At 34.6% G+C, this 12,767-nt stretch overlaps 1 protein-coding gene across 1 annotated transcript in view; it reads right to left on the bottom strand.

Moving 5' to 3' along the window:
- Positions 1 to 12,767, bottom strand: part of MDGA2 (MAM domain containing glycosylphosphatidylinositol anchor 2) — a 962,529-nt gene that overhangs the window by 549,338 nt on the left and 400,424 nt on the right. The window contains exon 2 of the mRNA XM_055436380.2: positions 6,957 to 7,096. Within this exon, the coding sequence (XP_055292355.1) occupies positions 6,957 to 7,096 (140 nt within the window). The remainder of the gene's footprint in view (positions 1 to 6,956; positions 7,097 to 12,767) is intronic.

Here is a 12,767-nt window from a genome sequence, read left to right as displayed (position 1 = left end):
GGCACTGAAAGAAAATCAAAATACAAGATCAACAATTCTAAAAAAGATAATTGAGTAATTCCGAATAACTGTTTTCTCATTTTTCAGTCCTAGAAATACTTGTATTTTACAAGTGCTTTTTTGTGTAGCGTGAGTTAACTTTTTCAGGTAATATAGGTTTTACTCCTTATTGATTTTGTTTGAAGCATCTCTGAGAATTTCAGGATAAGGCTGTGATGAGCCTAATTTGAAATAAATGTGCCATGCTTACAACTAGCACCTGTATAGATTATTAATTACAACTGACAGTATATTCTTTAACATAGAACTAGATAGGTAGTATTTTATATAATTGTAATTAAAACTATTGAAGCTAAGTCTCAAACCTCAATGTTTTAAAGTAAACCTAAGGAGTGGTACATTACATTGGAGTTTCAAAACTAAATTCAACTTTCTTAATTGGCATCTTTAATGTACTAGCCAGAAATGAAGAGAGTAAACTTGATTCAATAGAATCACAAGTAGATCACCTCTATTAATATATTTGTTTTCATGCTTTTTTAAAAGAGCAGGGAATCATACAACTATAAATGAACACTTACCTGTTGAATGTGCCCCCAAAACTCACAATGTATTATGAATTTATCTTTCTGTGCATACATATATAAGTATATGTAATATAGACTTAAAAATAGAGAAATTAATTTGCTTATCATTCCATCATGAAAAAATTCACTTCAGACTATGTTGAAATTAGTGCATTTAGATTTTGTTGACAGCTCAAGTGAAAGTCGCTCACTTATGTCTGACTCCTTGTGATCCCATGGACTGACTATACAGTCCGTAGAATTCTCCAGGCCAGAATACTGGAGTGAGTAGCTGTTTCCTTCTCCAGGGCATCTTTCCAACCCAGGAATCAAACCAGGGTCTTCTGTACTGCAGGTAGATTCTTTAACAGCTGAGCTACTAAGGAAGCCCTGATAACTCAATAACTACTACAAAATATATTAAAAATCAAAGGAAAATTATATATTTTAGGGTATCTATCACTTAGAAATCTCCTCATACATCAAATAATACATACTGAAAATATATCAATCGGAGTATTTTTCTATTAATAAAAATACAAAACCAAATCATCAATGTCTATGTAGCTATACAACACTTCTACATTAAAAGAATCACAGCTATTTACCTTAAAATAATCCATTTTAACTATGTACAATACAACCAATAGATCCTCAACTATATATTGATAGGCAATAGTGATTTCCTTCTTTCTGGAAAAGGCCTGTTCATTTTAAAAAGCTTTTTTCATGTCAACAACTGTAATAAAATAATGATTATGTTCTCATAACTCATATATATTTTTCATTGAAAGATGCAGATTTCAAAAAGACACATCTAATTTCAAACTGCCATGTGATCTGTATATCCAATTATTTTGACTTTGCTTTGAGATCCATTTTATGATCACCCTGAAGATCCAGTTTTGACCATGAGAGGCAAAACTGTTAAAACCAAACAAATCCTCAGTTGGTATTTATATAGGAAATCTCCATCACATGACAATCCTTGTGAATGAACATGCAAACTTTCAATGCCTAGATTTAATTCAAGTACAAAACACTGTTTTTAAGAGGAAAATAAGTGAGGACAATATAATCTACAGCCATGCCAATTATATAAAAGTGTTAAGAAATAAAAGCAAAATTTAATTGAGCATCCTACCTTGGCTAGTGACATGTGGTTTACCTTTACAAGTCTTCAGGAAAAGTAGAAGTATAATAATCCTGAATCAGAATTAAGCAACATTAGGTCAGCAGCAAGGAAGCACAAACTAGGGTTAGGTGGATAAATGTGCTTGCTCCTCATGAGGTTTGAGTCCAGGTGACAGGTACTGTCTTATCCTGGAGTTGCCTCAGAAAGGAAAATCTGAGACAAGGGATTACAGGTAGTAGTTTATTTTCAGAATTAATTCCAGGGAAGCAAAGTAGGGAACTGTGAACAGTTACAAAGAGAAGGAGAAAAACCAATAAAACAAAGTGTTATTATGCTAGACATTGCTGAGACTGACTGGGGTTCCATTCCTCTGGGACCCTTCAAGGAACCATGTAGAAGGTGTTACAGAATCACCTGACCAAGGGGGCAGGTATCAACTGGATCCTACTTCCTATTGACCAAGGAGCAGCTTTTCAAATAGCAATTAGCACTATGCTGGAAAAAGTCTAGTCTTGTTCTAGAATCTAAAGGTTTGTGCTGTGACTCTATTCTTAGGACTTTAATAAAAGATCCACACATTATCCATAAACAGTACCAAATCTTCTAGATCATCATGCTTGCGGAGCAGGCAAAATGATGTGTTATAATCAATATAATGGACTAGTATAATGTTGTGTAGATTATGAAGATAATCTAGTTCCCTGTGCACTATACCAAGAGTGAGACAATACATCTTGAACTAGGGCAGAACTGTGCAAGTATACCGCTGTCCATCTCACATAAAAGCAAATTTTAAATCCTTCTCCTTGAGGAGAATTGAAAAGCATTCACTTATCAGATGACTAGCTACATACTAGCTAGTATCAGAAGTATGTCAGTTTTTTCCAATGTAGACACAACATCTGGCCCAGATTACAGCTAGCTCAAAATACATGAGCTAAATCCATGCTTGTGACCAAGCCCAACTTCAATGAGAGAGTAAGGAATACCCTACCTACTCTTTTGGGTTACCTGCAACTGAGTAGTGATGACAGTAATAGTTTAGAATTATTAAGTTTATAGAAAAAATATAATTTTGTATTGGTAATACAATCACAAATAAGATGATGACAGTATTAACTTTTTGCTAGGCACTCTGCTAAATGATCTACGTGTATTATCTCATTAAGTACATTGATTAATCTTGCTTTTTCAAGTATCTGGAATCGTCTGATAAATGTTTCTTCTAAGCATCAGGAACTGTTCATGGAATTAAACAAATGATGAACTCTGAAATAGCTGTAAATAAATTCAGATCTACTCAGGAAGAAAAAGGACCGTTTAAATTCATGAGGATTTTTATTAAATGTTAAAAAGTCTTTGGTTAATGCTGATGTACTGGGCATAAAAAGTATCAGTACTTGTACAGTATATTAAAGTGTTGAACAAAAAGAGTCTTTCTATAGTCTATATTAAAATAGTAACAAAACTATTTGAGGGCATGATATAAATGATCAGAAAGACTATAAGAGCTATCTCCTAAACAAGCTATGGGAGTACATTTTCCCCATGTAACCATGAACTTAATAAAGATGTATATCACCAGGGGGTGAGATGTTCTGTGTGTGTGTGTGTGTCTGTGTGTGTGTGAAAAACCGTGAAGGTAGTTATTGATATGAACTTTGTGTTTAATAAAATTTTGGATATTTCTCCTAGACCCTTTCCCATATCCTATCCAAAGATATACTGAAAAAATATTAGTTGTTTCAGTTGGACAGTCACTCACCTGATACAGTAAACAGATCCAGTCTGTTAAATATCCTACTGTTTAAATCATTTATAGGAGAACTGCAGTCATAATTCATTTCTTACTGGTTTTGTAACATTAAAAGAGAGAAGAGAGGAAGGAAAGAGGAAGGAGGAGAGAAGGAAAGAAGGAAGGAAAAAAGAAAAGAGGGGGAAAAAAGAAAACGAAAATTAAGAGTGCAGGTAGGTGAATCCTGAAATTATGAATGTACAGAGCTCCAGTAACACTAGGTTGGTAGACAAACCCTTGTCTCCATTCTTACTTTTCCATATATTAATATCTTTATAATAAACCTTTCTTAAATGAGGAGGACTTAGTTTTGGTCCTTGCAGGCTAAGAAAGGTTAATTAACAGAGATGCAAAGGCTCAGCAATGCATTAAAACACAAAACTAGTGAAATTTATTGAAATGCATCTAATTTAGACTATAGAAATGCTAAGAATCATTTTTAAAATTTGCTTATTTCAAATATGTTCAACAGTAGAGACCAAGTATAAATTACTTAAAATAATAAAAAGCCAGTACATAGTTTATGTGCCATCTGTTTACATGTATATATGTAACATATGTGTATATATTTTTATAACCTGCATTTAACTTTTGAAAGGAGTCAATGATATAGATATGACGGTTACCATTATTGCTATTATACAGACAAGAAAACTAAGATGAAGAGAACAGAGAGGTTAAGGAACTTTCCCAAGATCACGCTAGTAGTCAAGAAGGATCCTGGACTATACCCAGGCAGTCCCATGCTCATAACCACTGCTATATACTGAATTTATTCACTTATTTTAAAGAAATTTTACATTGCTGCCTTAGAATACTTGTGGAAATGGAAATCCTTATGACTCTCATTGCCAGAGAAATAGGTAACAGATTAAGAAATCTGAAAAGTGAATGAGGAACTTCTCTTTTTCACTGCATTTCCAAATATTATCATATTCAGATTAAACAAAGGAGCAAGAAAACCTTTTCAGCTTCATGGTATCAGCCAAGAAAATTCATCCTGAGAAAACCAGCTGCCAACAGCATGCCCTTTAGTATTTAGACAAGATGCGAAGACCCAGCTGTTTTGTCAGCCTTCCTTATACAGCTTGTTGACAAAGAAGAGGCCCAGTTAATTTTCCAAGTATGCAATATAAACTGAAACTGATTCACCTGCAAACACCTGAATTGCTTCTAGGAATGAAGAAATAATGATACCAAAATAATAAATTTTTCATAGGATTAGAATACACTGAAATGATTCCAAAAATGGAATTTATCAGGAAAAATGAATAAGGCAATAATCCACTTCTGCTTTCCAGAACTTCTTTTAGATTGCTCACAGCTCAAAGATTCCATCCAGATTGCTGAAGCATAAAAGAGAAGATGTATGGAGAAAATAAGAAAAGTCTGAGACTGAGGGAATGTAAGCATGAAGATAGAGGGAGCAGAATAGCTGGATGAATTAAAATGTAAGTTGCATTTTTAGATCAGAATGTGCTGAATTTGGTATGGTCATTGTAAGAATAAGGGGATCATCAGTGAGTATTCTCTAGTGTCTTCTTTTAGGTTTACTTGGACATTCCTGTTTTGATTTCAGCTTTTTTACTCTGGAGTTTTTTTTCTATGCATATACATTTTTAAAAAATAATAACAACACTGAACTTTCTTTGCGATAATATTGTGAATTAATGTTATCATTTTTTAATATAACTAAAACTATTTTAATTGGACTACATTATTTTCTATACAAATTTTTAAATAAAAATGCTGTTTAAATATCAGCTTATTTACCTACATCATGTTTCAACAATTATTGCTTCTGGGCTTGTGTATTTAGTTTGGGAATCATTTTTTTCTACCAAATCTAATTCATTGGGTCAAATTTTCTGTGTATGTATGCTCAGTTGCTCAGTTGTGTCTGACTCTGCGATCCCATGGCTCTTCTGTCTATGAAATTTTCCAGCAAAAATACTGGAGCAGGTTGGCACTTCCTACTCTAAAGGACCTTCCTGATCCAGAGATCAAACCTACGTCTCTTGAGTCTCCTGCACTGGCATGTGGATTCTTTACAACTGGGAACATGCAAATTCTTTACAACTGGGAAGCCTCAAATTTTCCATAACTCAATTTTATTGAGACAAATTTATCCTGTAATACATTTTCAGTTCTTAGAAAGTATCATAATTTGCAATTTTAGCCACTATGGATATTAATATTTTAAAAATAATTTTTAGATTACTTTTATTGTTTCCCATTTTTTCAACAGCATAATTTTTATAAAACACATTTCACCATTTCAGTTTACTCATGGTCTTATCAATCCATTGCTTCATTCTATAAAGTTCACATGCTTATTTTAATTTGCTCTTCAGGGTCAAAATGGCAGAGTCAAAACTTCCTTGAGGTTCAACGCATAAATTTTCCTCTGTTCATTTCTTTGCATTTGTGCTTTTTTAATAAAATTCTTTTTTAAAAATAAATAAATAAATAAATAAATCCAGCTAAAAAAAAAAAAAAAAAGAAATACAGAGTTAAGGATGACAAGACCAAAAGATAAGATTAAAATGATGGGAGATTTTATAATCTTCACACTGTTACTTTTCCCTGTACAGTCTTGTGTAAACTGGAATTTTTTTCTGTAATACAAATAAAATATATAACTTTGTCTACCAAATGAGACTTCTTTTTCATAACAGTGTTTATGCAGAATAACAATCTATATTTTGAACCAGTCAGGTTAAATATACAACAATAAGAATGGGCAATTAATGAATGAAACATCCTGAAAATTTTGGATCTGAATTAAATTTTTAAATCACAGATACATAGCCTAACAATATTAACTCCTATCTAACTTCTTTTTTCACTCGTATAATTTTTTTTCTTTGCTCATTATTTATCACTTTAGTGCCCCTTGAAAGTCTCAATTTCTGTTCCTGGTACTTAGTTTGTAAAAGCTGTAGCTGCTGACTCTGAGAACCTGAATTCATATAGCACCTGCAAACAACTGTTTTTCAAGGTTTTCTCTGAATATAATGAATACGAGTAAGGAAAGTACCTGTGACCTCGTGCATCACATTTTTAGAACAAATGCCTCCTCCACTGCAATTATGTCATCGTGAAATCATGTTCCACATTCTAAAATAAACTCATTGCCATATGATTTGTTATCTGACAGAGATATTTTTGTGGTTGTCTTTTTTAACAGCTTCCTTAGACTAGTGTCTCTTAAATTTCTCACAATATCAAAACAAATTTATTTTTTGTCTGTTCTACATGTCTACTTAAGCTTGAATGTTCAACAGTTACTACCCTTATCCTACATTGCACATATAATATGGATTTCACATACGCACACACACAAACACATAGACATTTTTAGCTAAATCGTCTAAAATAAACATATATATATACATTTTTTTTCTGATTTGCAAGACAAGTCAGAGAGTTTTCCACAATGTCACGGTTCGGGACTCACCTGTGGACGTGGATGTCCCGTGACTAGACAGGTCAATTCCAGGGTTTCCCCTTCCCGTATAGTGTAGACCCTTTCTGAGTAGCGCTCCTCTTCAATGTTACAGGCCAAGCCTGAATGCACAATACGAACCGTGGGGGGAGCTGTTGAATCAGAAAGAAGATACGTAAAAAGATAAATAAACTATCATCCAATGAATCACCATGGTTATAAACAGCAATTCTTATTAGACTTTAGCTCTGTCAGATCCATCAGTCTTAACACTTTGGACATCCTCAAGGATTAAACATTTTGCTGGACGGAAAGCTTCAAATTTATCTAAAAGTTGCCAACACATTCTGAAAATGGAAAATGGGAATTCAGGAAATCACCATGAATACAAGACCTGTAATAAAACTTGACTGCTAAAATGTGATAGTTCCCCTCCTCTCTGAAATCTAAAATTTAATATAGTAAAGGATGTTGTCCAAAGTCTATGTAGTAGTAGTAGTCATTCAGTCATGTCTGACTCTTTGCAACCCCACAGACTGCGGTCCGCCAGGTTCCTCTATCCATGGGATTCTCCAGGCAAGAATACTGGAGTGGGTTGCCATTCCCCTCTCCAGAGAATCTTCCTGACCTAGGGATAGAACCCAGGTCTCCAGCATTGCAGGTAGATTTTTTACCGTCTGTGATATAGGGACTATGGTGGTGAAAAAAAGATCACTCAAAGGAAAAAGTAATCTAAATTAAAGACATTTCCATTTTTCTGTTAATTTTCTAAGTCCTGTGTTAAAACTAGGAAGCTAAAGAATAGGAAGATTTAGCTGTCAGAAATTGAGTATCAACTCAGTTTTCAATATTTATAGACTCCTATATTAATATGAACAAAAGCCACTGGTGAAGATCATACATCATTGAGGCCTAAGTATAAAATTCTGACTCAAGATAGACTTAGTTTTCATGAAATTGTATAAATTCCTAAGTACAATTTCTCCTACTTCAAAGCTACATGGGCCTATAAAACTTGTCTAGGATTCATTGACTTACTCTTTGTTACCCTATGGACTGTAGCCCACCAGGCTCCTCTGTCCATGGAATTTTCTAGGCAAGAATAATGGAGAGGATTGTCACACCCTAGAAATTGAACCCATGTCTCCTGCAGTTCCTGCATTGCAGGCAGATTCTCTACCACTGAGCCACTGGGGAAGCCGATAGGAAACCTATTATATACAAAATCTCTTTTGGTCCTGAGAAATACTTAGATAATAGGATAGGCTTCTTGCCATCAAGGAGATTACTGTAAGTAACTAGCTTCAAATTGGAGATCATCCCCACTTGTGAATTCAGCAATTTTGTTTGTAATATATTTGGAGTAGAGAAGAAAAATTTGTCATAATTGGACAAAAAGCTTTATCTGTATATAAGAACAATGATCTCAAGAATTTACTGATAGCAATCTCAGCCTCAACAGCATTATTATCAGCAGAGGCTGCAGTTACATAAAAATTAATATGGCTATATTTGGATTTTTTTACTTAACATTTAAAACATCATGAATATTGTAAAATTTGCAGATAAATTTGGTGACTTATGGAGGAAATAAGATAATTATAAGTCCAACTTATAGGAAATTTTCTTTTGGGACAACCAATGTTCTGAAAATAAAAAAGAATAGTTTCCAATACTAATACTTTGCTTTACATAACAAGAATGTACAGAATACTCCTAAAGTTTAAGAACTGAAAAGAGCAAAGTTTGTTATTGTTCTTAATTTCAAACTGAAAGACAGAGAAGTCTGCTTGTAAATAATAGTAATAAAACAACCAGTTATTTCCATTTTCTTCCTGGATATCCAAGCAAAGTACTGTTCTTCAACCTTCAAATTCAGGATCAAATTTAAACTTCAATTTAGATATGTAATATTAGAAAGATACTTATTTTTAAACATCTGTTGCACAACCGTATACATATTATGGAGGTTAACAAACTGAAGACAATCAATTAACACTTTCAAAATATAAATAGAAAATTGTTAAGGAAGAAAATAGAGGTTCATTAACTTGAAATATATTTCTATGCCAAACTTAGCCTAACAAGTGATAGTTCACATGTTTATTAATACATCTAATTATATAGTAACATGGCATCTTTTCCAGATTAATTTACAATGTTATTTTTGCTTTATTTCATATCAATGAATAGTATTATTATTTTAAGGATTATCTTTCCAAAAAATCATTATGCAAATTAGTAGCTTTATTTTAAAAGTTTAAATTATACAGTAAGCACACTGTTTTCATCTACAAGGGTTAATTTTCTGCTATTCTCTTCCATATTTTAACACATTCTTGGAAGAGGTAATTGCCTATATATTGTATCATTATGAGCCTTCCACCTATCTCTTAGGAGGGTGGAATATTCTATCAAATTATAAGTTTTAAAGATGTTTTTCCTAGTATGCATTAAAATATATAGTCAGTACTTCAGAAGCTCAATGATAATGTGAACATTTTGGAAGCTCCCATGAATTCATCCAGTTCAAAGATCTTATTTCCGAATTACAGAAGGAAAGTCTGAGAACATCAGGTGACCTGGCAACATCCTTGCAGCTAGTTGTGGCCTCAATGAGACCAGGACCACCAGTCCTAGGCTCTCTTTACTAACTCATGCTATTAAAATTATAACAGACATAGTCAAAGCAGATTTAAATAACTCCTAATGGCATCACCGACTCTATGGACATGAGTTTGGGTGAACTCCGGGAGTTGGTGATGGACAGGGAGGCCTGGCGTGCTGTGATTCATGGGGTCGCGGAGAGTGGGACACGACTGAGCGACTGAACTGAACTGAACTGAAACTAGATCTAGACTAGAATAGGGGGTAAAAAAAGATTGAGAAAAAGTTCATGAAGTAGTTACAGCACCATAACTAGATCAACAATATTAATTGTATAATTGTTCCACACCTAACCAGTGTAACATTGTCACAATTTTTGTCCTGTCTCCAATCCCAAACAAAATCTTATGATTTCCCAAATAATATGTTGTAACTTATTTTTTCATTATGTTGTATTTGCCTAGGAGGGGCTTCCCAGGTGGCGCTAATGGTAAAGGACCCACCTGCCAATGCAGGAAATGGCAACCCACTCCAGTGTTCTTGCCTGAAGAATCCCAGGGACGGCGGAGCCTTGTGGGCTGCCGTCTATGGGGTCGCACAGAGTCAGACACGACTGAAGTGACTTAGCAGCAGCAGTCAATGCAGGAAACATTAAGAGAATCGAGTTTCATTCCTTCAGGAAGATCCCCTAGAGAAGGAAATGGCAACCCAGTCCAGTATCCCTGCCTAGAAAATTCCATGAACAGAGGAGCCTGGTGGGGTCCATGGGGTTGCAAAAAGTCAGACATGACTGAGTAGCTAAACAGCATGACATTTCATGGAGTCCAAATCATCCCACATGGCATTTAGTCCTCCGTAAATGGGCCACATATTGACTATTTAACATGAAATCTCACTTCTCTGTATGATCAGCCCAATACCAGTGGGAAGTTAAAGAACACTGACAATTCAAGTGTCTTTGATCATGATGTTCCCCCATATAGAATTCCCACACTGATCTTTGGACCAATGTTACTGAAAGCTTCTTGAATTTCTTAGCAATGATTTTCTTCTCTTTTTTACCAGGAAATGTGTATTACCCAGTGATTCTCCTTTTCCTTAACATTCTAACTTGATAAGAAGCACCTCATTATAAGAATGAACATCATTTTGAGCATCTGTTCCACATTACCTAATTCACAGCACAGAGAAGGTATTTAATAATTAATTCATAATGTTTAAGCATATATCACTATAAGGACTCTAACCTCCTATTTTAGCAAAAATATCAAATATTAGGGCACTGAATTTGCCTACTTTAAATACAAATGAAATTTGCAGTACTATATCTGAAGCAAGACATGTTTTATCCTCTGCCTTCTTAGAAGAAAATCTCAACTCATCATCCTTAAATTGGACTAAGGGTTATGATCCCCTTTGCCCTGTAGAGTTAGCAATGAATTAAAATGTTAAAATATTGCAAGAGACTCATATTCATCCAAATTTGCTTGCAGTAAACCAAATCCCATTATATAAAATCATTCCTAACACTAATTATATCAACTCCCTTAATCTGAATAAACTGGCTTTGGGCTCAATAGGTCAGCCTAAAAGGACATAAAAGAAACATTCTCTTATCTTGTTAGAGTACACTTTTGAAAGTCATACCAAATTCTCTCTGTATTCTGTTGGAGAAAGAACACAAATAAATTCTCCAATGGCAACAGCAAGAGCATATTTTAGCCTTTTATATCATAAAAAGACTTTCAAACATATATTAATTAAGCAAATGCTATAGATCAGGCATGAGGCTATGTGCTACAGATACAAAGATTGATGCTATGAGCGGTGCCCTCTGTGGCCACAACCTATTGTGTTTACAGCCTATTGGGTCTGTCCAATTTATATACATACAGAAATCATTCAAAAATTACAATTGAACAGAATAGCTATCAAACAGAAGAAAGTGAAAAGTACTACAACAGGACAAAGCAGAAAGTGACTAAATCTGCCTGGGGGATTGCGACGGGTTTCAGGAAGCCAATGTCATTTAACAAGGTTTGGAAAGATACATGCAGTAGAGGCAAAAGAGGAAGAACATTCCAGAGAAAGGAAATAGCATGTTCAAAAGCATGTAATCATGTCTTTTGACATGATACTGCCCGCAGTGTTTAGGAAATAACTACATGAAAATGTGATCCACAGAATTTATAATCTACTCCAAACCTTGAGACCAGTGCCACTCTCTCAATCTACCCTGATGTCTCCAGACATAGGAAAGAGACCGTAGGACCCTGCCAATGGAAAAGATGGGAGAAACGTACATGAGAGTTCTTATTAGACAAGACTTGAGGACTGATTGATGTGGGAGTGAGGCAACATGAGTTCAGATGGCACTGAAGTTAATACTTTGGTTAAACAGGTGAAAGACATTTTTTTAAAATATTCTCTTGATCAGTAGGGGCTCCACATTATTCACAGTTGGGAGAGACTTAAAATGAGGGGATCTGAGTCCAAATAATGGAGTGCTTTGTTAGAGCAAGGACTTAGACATGAAGTGTTTTTGAGGGAGAAGTTTTTTCCATGTTCCTGAAGGATATGCTGTTATTAGCCATCAATAAGTTTCATAATAAGAGTTTTCTTTCCTCTAACAACGCCAAGCAAGAATATTGTATTTTTGCATATCCTTCAAATCCCTGGTCCAACTATTCTCTGGGAATTCAAGTTCCAGTAATATCGTGCCACTTTGCTACACCAGTTCAAGGTAACTTGGGGTTACTGAGTTACTAGTTTAAAATATTACATAAGTCTTCTCCTCCCTCCTTTTTCCACAATGATCTCCCATTCAAATTTTAAATTAAGTATTGTGTCTACAAGCACGGGGCTTCCCTTGTGGCTCAGACAATAAAGAATCTGCTGCAATGCAGGAGACCCAGGTTTGATCCCTGGGTTGGGAAGATTCCCTGGAGAAGGGAATGGCAACTCCCTCCAATATTCCTGCCTAGAGAATTCCATGGACAGAGGAGTCTGGGGTCACAAAGAGTTGGACACAACTGAGCGACTAACACTTGTACTTTTCTCCGAGTATAATCTATAATTATCCCTTTTCTTGGTGCCAACTCTTTTGCCTATTATCTTTCTACTTAGGCTCATTATATTAATATACATTAAATATAACAAATTCAGATAGGGAAGCAGAGAATATGAAGATTTGGGAGAGGAGGTGAAAATTTTAGT

Source organism: Moschus berezovskii, chromosome 9 (assembly GCF_049115385.1).
Source record: "Moschus berezovskii isolate FMDL1 chromosome 9, NW_MosBer_1.0, whole genome shotgun sequence".
Classification (NCBI taxonomy): Eukaryota; Metazoa; Chordata; class Mammalia; order Artiodactyla; family Moschidae; genus Moschus; species Moschus berezovskii.
The sequence above is the reverse complement of the archived record's forward strand: the minus strand, read 5'-3'. Positions and strand labels throughout refer to the sequence as shown.